Genomic DNA, 11,733 nt, shown 5'->3' with positions numbered 1-11,733 from the left:
ACCTATATTTGTGAATATAGATATACAAATACATGGAGTGATCATATACTGGTACGTGATCATCTATTGGGGCTTTTACCTTAACAGCCGAGACCAGTGATTGCAGTTTCAATCGGCTTAGCGAAACGAATGGAAATTTTGAAAAAACGTTTTTAGAGATAATAGATAATTTAATAAACTATTTCACCACAAAGCATTTTTTTCAAAAATTTCATTCGTTTCGTGAAACCAATCGAAACTGCAATTGCTCTGCTGTTGGAAGTGCGACAGAGATAGTTCCGTTGAGCTCCGTGAGAGCAAAGCGAGAAAAAGATGGTCTCGCCTGTTAAAGCAAATATAATATAAAATATAATTTCGAATAATTAATTTTACAAATTTTAAAATTCCAAAAAAAAAACTGAAGTTTCAGTAATAGAAATTTTTAAACTTATCGTCTCAATAAGCACAAAAATATAACAACAAAAATATTCAACTTCTTATAGATCTCGCTTCCAATTGAAGAAATTAAACAAGGATAGAAAAACACGTTATTAAAACGTGATATAATATAATGTTAGCATGGATTCTATGTTAATTATCAATCTAGCGTAAGAGAACATACCGGCAGTTAAATTATGCTTAGATGACTCAGCTGTTTGTCATTCGTTATCAAGATTTATAGACGCTCGTACGTATAGACGCAATACTTTCCAATTAAATCCTCAATTCTTATCAATTCTGTATCAGTATCTTTATCAAATTGACGTACTGAAATAAAATAATAAAAATTATTATAAATTATTATAAAAGAATAAATATTTCAGTCTCTGTTCGAGTGTCTTTAAGGAACATTCTTCTAGTAACTAAATAAAAAAACACCACTGTGACCATGAAAAAGGTTATAATTTTCGGCTCTACCGGGATGACTGGCCTGTGTGCTTTAGAGCACGCTGTTAATAAAGGTAATATTTTTAAGTTAATAGGTCATTTTATAAATAATTTTTATCAACATACTTGTCACATAATTATCAATAATTGCTTAATATTTTATAGGCTATGACGTAACTGTCTTCGTAAGAGACGAAGCCAAAATTCCGGAACACCTTAAGGGAAAAGTCAAAGCCATTGTTGGGAATGTCACCAACTATGAACAGGTTGAACCATCAATTGCTAATCAGGAAGGAGTCGTTGTTGTACTAGGAACGAGAAATGATCTAAGTAATTTAAAAATTTAGTTAATTTTTTGTATTAGTAGTTTAGTTATTTTATTAATTATAAATTTATGATTTTAGAGCCTACAACTGAAATGTCTGATGGATTGAAGAACATAATACGTGCTATGAAAAAAAATAATGTTGAACGCGTATCTGTTTGCTTATCTTCATTTTTATTCTGGGATTTGGACAAAGTCCCGAAACAGTTTCTTGACATAAATGCCGACCATCAACGTATGTTTGACGCTATCAAAGAAAGCGGTCTTAAATGGATTGCGGTTTTGCCACCACACATTGCCGGTAATTTAAAATTATACTAGAAATAAAAATGGCAGACATCAAACTAGTATCGATTCGATTTAAATATATCTACATCTTCATATAATTTTTCCTTTAATTTTTTTTTTTTTTTTTTTATTTAAAATCTTCGGAAGTCTGCTACTTTTTTATCACAATTTAAATCGTCGATAAACATAACAGATAATTATTTCAGTATAAAGTCATCTGATTTAGACTAATCTCAGGGTTGTAAAATATTTAACACACTGATAGAAAGATTTATATGCATTAAAAAATATTTGTTAATAGTTAACAAATCATTTATTAGAGAATACTTTTTAGTATTAAACAAATATTTCTTAGTATTTAAAATGATTTGTTTGTATTTAATAAACTTGATATTCATTTATTAAATATTAATAAATCTTTTTAAATACTAAGAAATATTTTTAAGGACTAAAAATCGGTCTCTAATAAATGACTTGTTAAATATTAACAAATATTTTTAACTATAAACAAATCTTTCTATCAGTGCAGCCGATCCCCTCTTTTTCTCGCGTCACACTCATTGCAAGAAACGAAACTATCGTTGTTGCACTCATGATTATAAAGCTATTGCAGTTTTATGTTTTTCTTTAAAAAAAATTAGAATAAAAAAAAAACGCTCTACTACGAAATAAATAATTAAAAAATCTATTACGCAGCAGAGCGTTTTTTTCAAAATTCTTCTTTGTCTAGGAGAGAAATATAAAGCTGCAATCGTAGGGACTGAATTTAGTTTGTAACTGACGTATAAATTAATTATTTCGACGTTCTAATTAGCAAATTGTCTAACTCCATTTTAGAGAATCTTCTATTTGTACGAAAAAAACAATTAATTCAAAATTTATTATCACTTTAAAAAATCATTTAATATCATTAATATCTAATCGAGATATAATATTTAGGTTTGAATCATTTAAATAATTTATAATTGGATTATTACTATATCAAAATGTTAAAAAATCACCCTCTAAAAAACAAGGACTTAGACAAATTACTAATTAGACCGTCGATTTAATTTATTAATATTGATTAATAATTAAATATTTTTTAGCAACACCAAAATCAAGCTACACTGTTAAGTACAATGAGTCTCCTGGACGTGTCATCTCCAAGTATGAGCTGGGAGAATTTTTAGTTGATAGTTTAGAAAAACCAGAACATTTCCAAAAAGTTTGTGGTCTTTCGACTGATCCTCAGCAGTAATTATCATTCACGATCAAAAATTACAAGAAACATTACAATACAATGCTATAAACATGTTATACTTTAAATAAATAAATATAAATACTAATGTTAAATAAAACATGTAATGTCTTCTTATAAAAAAATATATTTGTTTTATAAATAGAGCTGGTCTTTTTATAAATTTTTTACCATGTAGGTTTTAGATGTGGTAATTTTTGACTTTTTAAAAGAAAATAAATTAGGCAGTGGAGGCGGCGGCGGCCCGGAGCATTTTTCTTTGTGTGTATATTTTTTTCTTATTACATCAATGGGTTTTGAGACTGCTCCACAGTCCCACAAATCAATGGGCTCGCAGTTGTAATATCCATTTTTTTGGTAAAATTGTTCTTGCCCTTTTGTTGCGAGGTAAATACTTTTTATGTTTTTGGTCAAAACGTAGTTTTCTGTGCCACGCAAAAGTATTGAACCGAGTCCTCGGTATCGATATTCTGAATCGATGACAACTAAAAATACATTTTGTTTATTTATTTATTATTATTAGCATTATTTTTATTGTCAGTAAAATTTAATAATGCTGGTGAATTATTTAATACCTGATTCTATGAAACAGCTGCCATTGAGTTTAGGTACTAGTGATATTTTGCAATGTCCAATTACTTTGTTGTCAATTATAAGTATCAAACAAGTTGGAAAATTATCACATGACATCCTCAGTGTTCTTAATCTGTTGAAATAATGTAATTTGTAGATAAATATTCTTTTTTTTCCCATTTATGAAGTCTTAAAATTATTATTCATATAGTTTCAATATAAAATTTTAATGAAAATTAATTTAGCAGATATTTGATAATTTTAAGAATTTTTATAATAAATAAATTATGGCAAAAAAATTAAAAAAAAATGACTTGTAGAAATTAAAAAAAAAAAAATTTTTTTAAATAAATTTTTCGGAACAAATTTATTTGTTAGAAAAAACTAAAAAATAATCAAGTGACTGCTAACTTTAATGTCATAAAATTTTACTATTTTTAAAAATGTAAACATAAGAAATGTTTCAATAAATTTTTAACTTAAACTCTAAGAAATATTTTCATTGGAGCTTATTTATAATTAAAAAAATTTTATTAAAAGTGTAAAGGATTAAAAATTATAATTTTGAAAAAGAAATAATGATACAAGTTTTTACTGCTAAATTATTAAAAACAATTTCACGATAGTTGTAATGAAAATTCATAATTTATTATTAAATAATAATGATAAGATAAACGTCAATCGCGTGCCAGTTTTATATCTGTCACTTGCAACCATGATTTTTATTTATGTTTAAAAAAAAAAATTCAGAGCTTATATTCACTAATAAAATATTTTTTGTAGATAAAAAATTATCAAAATATAATTAAGAAATAAAATCCTTCAATTAAAGATTAATTATAATACATATATTTATCTATTTAATTATAAACTACCTTCTGGTGTCACTAGAAGGCCATTCGGAATTGATAAGTTTACAACAATCCATATACAAATCAGGTCTTTCGTGAATAGGAATAATGGTGTATAAATTCATATTTATCATCTCCCTGTAAAAAAAAAATAATTACTCAATAAAAGTCCACTAATCAGACAAAAAATATAAAAAATAATAAATAATATAAATAATTAAGAAGCAATGAAAGTTAATATAAAGTATGAAAAGTTAAACTCACATAATATTATTAATTCCACGAGTTAGAATGCCAAGAATCATCGTTAATTTGTTAAATTTATTTAATAAGCATTTTTAAAAAAATATTAAACTATTTTACAGCTATGGAATATTTTTATCTATAACTATTATTATTATTATAATTCATTAGTTATTAGTTATCACTCATCTATGAAAATAAATATGTTTTAAAAAAAATATCCAACATTTTGGGTAATATTTACTAAAAATTAGATCACAACTATTTATGTCTTTCACCATCGTGATGAAATATAATATACATAAATATAAATAAATTTCTAAAATACATAAAGGATGGTGCTTATGTATTGTTCTTGTTCAACTAACTTTAACTTCACTGAATGATTGTGACAAGACAAGGTATATTATCTTCTTTCAGAAACGTCATTTTCGCTATATCGTCAGTCGTTATTATACCATACAGTGCACAGTAAAAAATCCTCACAGTAACCACTTGATCGTACGTTGCTGTTAAAATGAGAACTGAAGCTACATGAGCTTACATAATGATTTTGAACTGTTCTTAGAAATGAATATTCATATCATCAAAAAAACAAATTAATTTTTCAATAAGACTATCGGAGCCATCTATTATACAAAAATTATAATGTAATTTGTTAATTATATTGATAAAATTTGAATCTAATAGAATATTACTGAATTGAAATTCTGAACTGTCATATTGATTATTATTAAAAATTTAATATGCTTTCAAGCTCTAATTTTATGAATTTAATTCTTATTACCATAGTACAGTGTTTTTTTTTAAGATTTTTTCTTTTCAAAATATTAAACAAAAAAAAAAGTCTTATCAATAAATTCGGAAATTAGGAAAAAAATAACAAAATATATCTTCTTGATTTTGCGGTTTCTATATTAATTTACACGGAAAAAAATTAAAATTGTCACATTGTAATAAACCAGAACCAGACTTTCAATATCTCCACTTTCATAATTTTATATTCTAAAATTTACGATGCTACATCGTAAAAATGCGTATAAACGTAGTCAATTTACAAATTTTTACGATGTACCCTTGTAAATTTTAAAATGTAAAATTATGAAAATGAAGATATTGAAAATCCGGTCCTGGATTACGAATTCTTATTTTTCCAACAATTTTATTTCCGTGTAGAATCCATATATATGTTTGAAAAAGTTAAAAAAATGCATCAAACATTTATTAAATTTAAAAAGAATACATATGTATATTTACTTAAAAAATAATACTTGAAGCTTATAAAATAAAATTCCAATGTATCCTAGAATAATAAACTCCCCTTCCCTCGATCAAAGGGAATAATAGATGTTAGTTTTTACCTGAAAAAGGTCTCACGCTTGCAGCCAGCTGTGAGGAGGTTCAAAATCTCGTCACTTAAGTTAGTGTTCTTGCAACCTTAGATATAAAAAAAAAACCCGCATATAAACATGAAAATTCGATCTGTGTTTTTATTTTTATTCGTGGTAATTTTTGCTCTAATGTTGTGTTCAACTGACGGAACTGTCGATAATTTGAAGTTTTTCCCAAAGAGATATTCAAATTATTTAGGATGTTTTTTCGATGTGACTCCTTGTGATAGACTGGATTCAGTGTTGAAAAGTAAGTATGTAAATTATTCTTGCCGAAAAAGATATTGATAATCTTCTAATTATATTATCTGTAAAATAGTAAATTATTAACATTAAATTTTTTTACAGATGCATTAGTGCCTTATTTTGACAATGACTTAGCTGAGTATGGTGTAGTCATGAAAGTATTTATAAAAACACAGTTTTCTCATTTAAAAAAATACTATCCCAAAGAGTGGACTGTCATCAAAGAAATGTACAGCGCCGATAAATTAGAAAATATTAAAAAGCCGCCTCTTCATAAACCTAAGAAGTTATTTTTTAAATCAATGGATCGTGATTATAAAAATCATGCTTATGAACGAATGGTTGCGGATTGTTTAAATCGTGATAATCAGTGTAAAAAGCTGATTAAAGAATTTAAAGGTACAATTTTCTTATTTTTCAAAAAAAAATAATTTAGACTAACTATGATTTAGTTTTGAAAATTTTTTAAATATTTCAATTGAAAATTATTTCAAAAAATTTTGACTTCTATTTTAAAATATTGAAAAATAAAATTACCAAAGAAGAAAACGTCAAAGTTTTACTCTAGATAAATTGATGTTAACAAACCATTATTCATCTGTAATTAAATTATTTAATTGAATTAAATTAAATTAATTTTTTATAGTATTTAAGACATGATTCGTAATCTAAATTATTTTTCTCGAATTTTTAATTTATGAACCAAATTTATTTAACTAAACTTTTTTTGTATAATTGACAGATACAATGCTAAACTTCTTAGAATTAGGTATATGTGTTGGATGTAACAGACATACATTCGATTGGTTCAACAGCATTAAGAATGTTCTAGAAGCAAACTACTCAACCGAAGTTCATAAAATAATTATAGCAGATTATAAAGGAAACTCTGAATTAGAAACCGAAATTAATGAAGAGTCTATTTCTGAAGAAGATCGATTTTATTCAAACATCAGTAGCATTGAAATCTTAAACGAAAGATATCCTCACCATGACAATAGTTATGAGGCAACGACTATCGAATGTTTTCTTCGCGGATCTTCTTATTGTGATACTATGATTAAAACTTTTAAAAGTATGGTTTGTTATTATTTCAAATTATAATTCAAAAGTTATTTTACTAATCAATACTTTCATTTGTTTTCAGAAAATATGAAAATTTTCCTGAAACATGGCAGTTGTTCAAGATTAGTTACCTGCAGAGTATTCAAAAACGCAGCGCGGATTGCGGAAAAAAACTACCATGAAACTTTAGTTTCTTTTATTCAAAATTATTAATAGTAAAATAGAAATTATGTAGTATAAAATAAATGAAATATTATTTACCGTTTACGTACGATAATTTATTTTATTTTTTCTTAATAATTAAAAAAAATCTCGGAAATTCATAAAGTTCGTGTCAATTTTTTATGCAAAATTTTCATTAGTTTCTTCACCATGTTCCAAGCTTATTATCAAAGACAAAATTTTAAGAAAAAATTCAAAGTTTTTCATTAAGGTAGTTGTAGCGTGATAGGCATTTCAACAGAAAATTATGAAATTTTTTTTATTGAAAGATAAATATATTAATAATTCACTACCAAAATTTCAGATCAATTGACCGCACCGTTTTTGAGTAATTAATTTTTGAAATTGCATCTTTTACACGTAGCGGTATAGAGAGATGATAAAGTTAGTATGAAATCTTTGGCCCACTCGAATGGTACGGAAGATTTCATACTAACTTTACCATCTCTATACCGTAAAGATTTCGAAAAGTACTCAAAACGGTGCGTCCAATTGATCTGAAATTTTGGTAGTGAATTATTAATATATTTATCTTTCAATAAAAAAAATTTCATAATTTTCTGTTGAAATGCCTATCACGCAACAACTTCCTTAAGAAATCTCCATTTATGACATAAGATGATGCAAGAGTGATAAACTATAAAAAGAAATTTAAATTAATTTACAAATGAACATCATTAATGGTCGTCATAAGATAACGCTACGTGGCAACAAATTTATTAATTGATTAATAATAATTAACTAATGTAGATCTTACTTTTTTTTTCGAGGTTTTTCAAATTACATCATATTAGTTATAACTATTTATAACTATTATAATATTTTTTCTCCAATAGCTCTCCCCTCTCTTCTAAGTCGCACTGGCTGGCTCATTGTAACTGACGCACACGTTCCGTCAACACGCATTACTTTACAATCTTATGCTTATACTGTACAAAACAATTACATTTGTACGCCGAAAATCACATTTAAATTATAAAAATATCGTGTTTAATTATTTTAACGTCAAATTTCTGTCTATTCATATCAACGCAGTAAGTATTTAATTAATAAATTATACAGGCATATAGTTTATTTAATTTTATAGTAGCTATGATAAAAAAAAAAAAAAAAAACAAATCGAATGATTTTTCGAGGAATTACAGCTGTTTGTTTATAAGCGCTTGAGTGAAACCGTATTTTTTTACATTAAAAAATTCATATCTCGTAAACTATTGGTCATAGAAACATCGGGCTTGGCTCATTTTTTTCGTTATTTAATTCTCTAAATTTCATTGACTGCATGTCTTGACTACTTTTGCGTAGTTTTCGAGATACTTTAATTTAAATCTCAGCGCTAAAACTCTATTTTTTAAACAAAAAAAAACAACACCTCCTACATACACACAAATGATTAGAATATCTTTCTTAGTATTTAAAAAAAAAAAAAATTTTAAATCGGACCATTTTGTCGAAAAGTAGCCAACAAACCGCTTTTTTCCAGGCCGACTGGACTAGTGTTGCCAGAAAAATTTTAAAGAAAACCGCCGATGAGTGGCATTGGAGTAGCTTAAAAATAGTTTAGTAAGGAAGAAAGATCATACTAATACAAAATTTCAAATTTTATTTTGCAAAAAATTGTATAAGTCCTAACGAAATTGTTCATTTATTACTCAAGCAGTGAAAATGTTTATCACAGTATTGATGATTATCAATAACATATGTAATTAATGACTATGATAATAATTATAATAATATTATTACAATCATTATTCACAGAGTTGATAAATTATTTATATTAATTAGAGTTTTCTTGGTGATGAAAAGATAAAAATTTCTGCGCGCAAAACATTAAATATACTTTTTAGTCACAATTGGCCATTAGAGAAAATTATTAATATTCCGAAAAAAATAATTTTTTTAGACTTGAGATTCAATCGGCTACTAAAGGCCAACCATAAAATTTAACCACCGATCGCAAATAAAAATAGCTCAATCTGGCAACACTAGATCGCAACGATCGCGATCCAGACTGCTTCTTATAGTTACTTGGATCGTACCTATAACGATACTTTCGGTCGTCTCTGGAACAATACAGTAGATGGAGCCGGTCATAAAATTTTTTTTTTCACTATATCAATAATTCACTGATAGAAATCTTTGTTTAAGCATCAGAAATTAAATTTATTAAAATTTTCTTCGAAGTTTCATTAAGATAAATAAATATTTTATGAATGTTTCTTTAATTACATTTTTGTCTTAAGTTAATGTTCATAACATTTACAAAACTTCAACCAATGAATATTTCTTCATTCAGATATAACCTCATTTTTGATAACATACAATTGGTTTGAATAATGGAAGGAAACTCACCAGATACTTCAGAAAATTTGACAGAAGTAATAGAGCGAATGTTCAATCATCTTCAGAATGTTAAATTTGAAGACATGGATGAATTGGAAAAAGAAGAAATTTACGACGTTCTCACGCAGGGTCTTCAAGAAAGTGGTGCCGTAAGATATATAATTTTGATCATTATTTAAAATGATTTCATTGACTGTAGTTATGAAAATAATAATATTTAATTTCATTTATTATTAACAGATAAAACCGGATAATTCAATCGATTTGAATTCTTTTTTGGGTTTCAATGTGATGAATATTAGAATATTGCCTGCAGATTCCCCAGTAGCACATTTTTTAAAAAAGTATGGCAGCTGTTTTCCAATAAGTAAGAGTTTTAAAAAATTAAACGATTTTTACTATTTTAACTTATATCTACTTCATAAAATGATATTTTTACAGAAGGTGATACTCCTAAAGAATCAGTGAAGTTACTAGTTAACCGTATGAATGAAAAAATCACACCAAACCAGCCTGATCAAAATGATAATAAGGAAGCTGCAAATAATTAAATTTATTTACTAAATAATTAATTAATTTACTACTTTTTATAAAAGAAAAAGTGTGTAATATTGTAACTTATTTATTGAATAAAAGAAAATAATTTCATACAAACCAAATATTTTTGTCATTAGTTGGCTCTTTTAAACAAATTTTTGTTTCTATTGCTAAATTTATATTTTTTTTTGTGTCTGTTATTTAAAATATTAAGAGTAGGTTGTATAGTAAATATATTATTTTTAAAAATTTTATTTTTATAATTACGTCTAAAAAATTGGCTGGCAATGGCCTGGTCGGCTCGGTGCTCGCTTTTCGAAAGAGTGGGGCCCGGGTTCGATCCCAGCACGCACCAATATTTTTCAGTGATTATAGATAGATAGATAGATAGATAAAAATTTATTTGGCTTTGGAACCAAAGCTCCCTCAAAGCCATCAATATTTAAATTACGTTGGTTTACATAGGTTACAAGATTACTTAACTAATTAAAGGTTTACAATTAGATTTAATTTCAAATGTTATAAAATCCAAATAGATTATTTAATACAAACAAATAACTTAATTTAAAGTCATAATAATTCTACAAGAAAAAATATTTAAATAAGATCCAAAATAAAGATTGCAATTGTTAATTTTCATGTTCAAAAAAGTGATTGAAGCAAGCATTTTTAAATTCAACCAAATTATCTACAGCCACAGTCTCAGCTGGCAGTGCATTCCAGATACGTATGCCATGAATTAAGAATGAATTATCATACATGACACAATTAGCCTGCGGTATACGAAGATAGTCTTGTCGGACATCACCTCTACGCAGTGCTACAGGCAAAAAGTCCAGTTTTGAGCCGAATAGCTGCCGATAATTTAGTCGAATTTCCTTATAAAACAGACAAGCAATGAAAAACGATTATAATTAAAAATACGTGCGTTACGTTACGTTGCCAGCCTCTGGAAGTGGCAGAGATAGCCGGGCGGCACACGTCTGACTTGGGCGATCACACATTTAAGCAACAACTTGAATGGGTGACCACTTTAGTTAGCGTTGGCTAGTGCGAGGGATCTCTGCCCACTAGGAGAGGAGCCTAATACTCCAGTGGTCGATAAAGAAGAGTTTCTTATCAATCACTGTAGACAGCCCAGCTCCCATGTACTATCATGGGTTTTCTCTGTGGTTTCCCCATGATTCTTTTCCAACAGCCTGAGAAGGTGAGGTTCAGGGTGAATACGGTACAGAAAGCACAAGTCGGTCCACAGCCGCAAAAATTAAAAGTAGAAATGAAGTGTCGGGTAGGACTTGCTAAGGTCCAATATGAGAAATAGAAAAAGCGTAGATCTAGGAGAAAAAAGAGGAATCAGCCTTGTAAAAACCGAGAGGTGTACAAGTAAAGCATAATAATAAATAATTACGTCTAAAATAAATTTTGGTCATCAAATGAAATAAAGTTTTCAAAAAACCACCTGATACAGAAGCTTTATAATACCCAGTTAAAAAATTTTCTAAAAAGTAATTAAAAAAACATAACTTCTAAAAATAAATCTAC

The 11,733-nt window shown here is 27.2% G+C and overlaps 4 protein-coding genes across 7 annotated transcripts; 3 read left to right on the top strand and 1 right to left on the bottom strand.

Moving 5' to 3' along the window:
• Positions 1-519: 519 nt before the first annotated feature.
• LOC123265630 (flavin reductase (NADPH)) lies at positions 520-2,866 on the top strand. 3 transcript variants are annotated; one of them, XM_044729469.1, is made up of 5 exons: positions 520-667; positions 804-941; positions 1,033-1,197; positions 1,272-1,493; positions 2,569-2,866. In XM_044729469.1, exons 2-5 carry the CDS (start codon positions 869-871, stop codon positions 2,718-2,720), a joined length of 612 nt encoding a protein of 203 aa, XP_044585404.1. In that variant the 5' UTR covers positions 520-667; positions 804-868; the 3' UTR covers positions 2,721-2,866. The 3 variants fall into 3 exon arrangements, with proteins under 3 accessions (XP_044585404.1, XP_044585396.1, XP_044585386.1); XM_044729461.1 differs by having other exon boundaries at positions 520-675; positions 778-941; XM_044729451.1 differs by lacking the exon at positions 520-667 and having other exon boundaries at positions 685-941.
• LOC123265621 (N-alpha-acetyltransferase 80) lies at positions 2,830-4,740 on the bottom strand. 2 transcript variants are annotated; one of them, XM_044729438.1, is made up of 4 exons: positions 4,614-4,740; positions 4,169-4,282; positions 3,296-3,426; positions 2,830-3,205 (listed from the first exon to the last, which is right to left on the bottom strand). In XM_044729438.1, coding segments are annotated over exons 1-4 (576 nt in total). In that variant the 5' UTR covers positions 4,616-4,740; the 3' UTR covers positions 2,830-2,876. The 2 variants fall into 2 exon arrangements, with proteins under 2 accessions (XP_044585373.1, XP_044585363.1); XM_044729428.1 differs by lacking the exon at positions 4,614-4,740 and adding an exon at positions 4,409-4,563.
• Positions 4,741-5,795: 1,055 nt separating this feature from the next.
• LOC123267495 lies at positions 5,796-7,356 on the top strand. Its single transcript, XM_044732160.1, has 4 exons — positions 5,796-6,028; positions 6,127-6,423; positions 6,767-7,099; positions 7,172-7,356. The coding sequence occupies exons 1-4, from the start codon at positions 5,857-5,859 to the stop codon at positions 7,300-7,302; spliced, it is 933 nt and encodes a 310-aa protein (XP_044588095.1). The 5' UTR covers positions 5,796-5,856; the 3' UTR covers positions 7,303-7,356.
• An 819-nt stretch (positions 7,357-8,175) lies between these two features.
• LOC123262996 lies at positions 8,176-10,222 on the top strand. The gene is made up of 4 exons (XM_044725508.1): positions 8,176-8,345; positions 9,608-9,803; positions 9,895-10,021; positions 10,096-10,222. Exons 2-4 carry the CDS (start codon positions 9,648-9,650, stop codon positions 10,203-10,205), a joined length of 393 nt encoding a protein of 130 aa, XP_044581443.1. The 5' UTR covers positions 8,176-8,345; positions 9,608-9,647; the 3' UTR covers positions 10,206-10,222.
• Positions 10,223-11,733: the final 1,511 nt, after the last annotated feature.

The sequence above is a fragment of the Cotesia glomerata genome, linkage group LG1 (genome assembly GCF_020080835.1).
Source record: "Cotesia glomerata isolate CgM1 linkage group LG1, MPM_Cglom_v2.3, whole genome shotgun sequence".
Classification (NCBI taxonomy): Eukaryota; Metazoa; Arthropoda; class Insecta; order Hymenoptera; family Braconidae; genus Cotesia; species Cotesia glomerata.
Note: the sequence above shows the minus strand (reverse complement) of the source record. Positions and strands in the feature narration are given on the sequence as shown.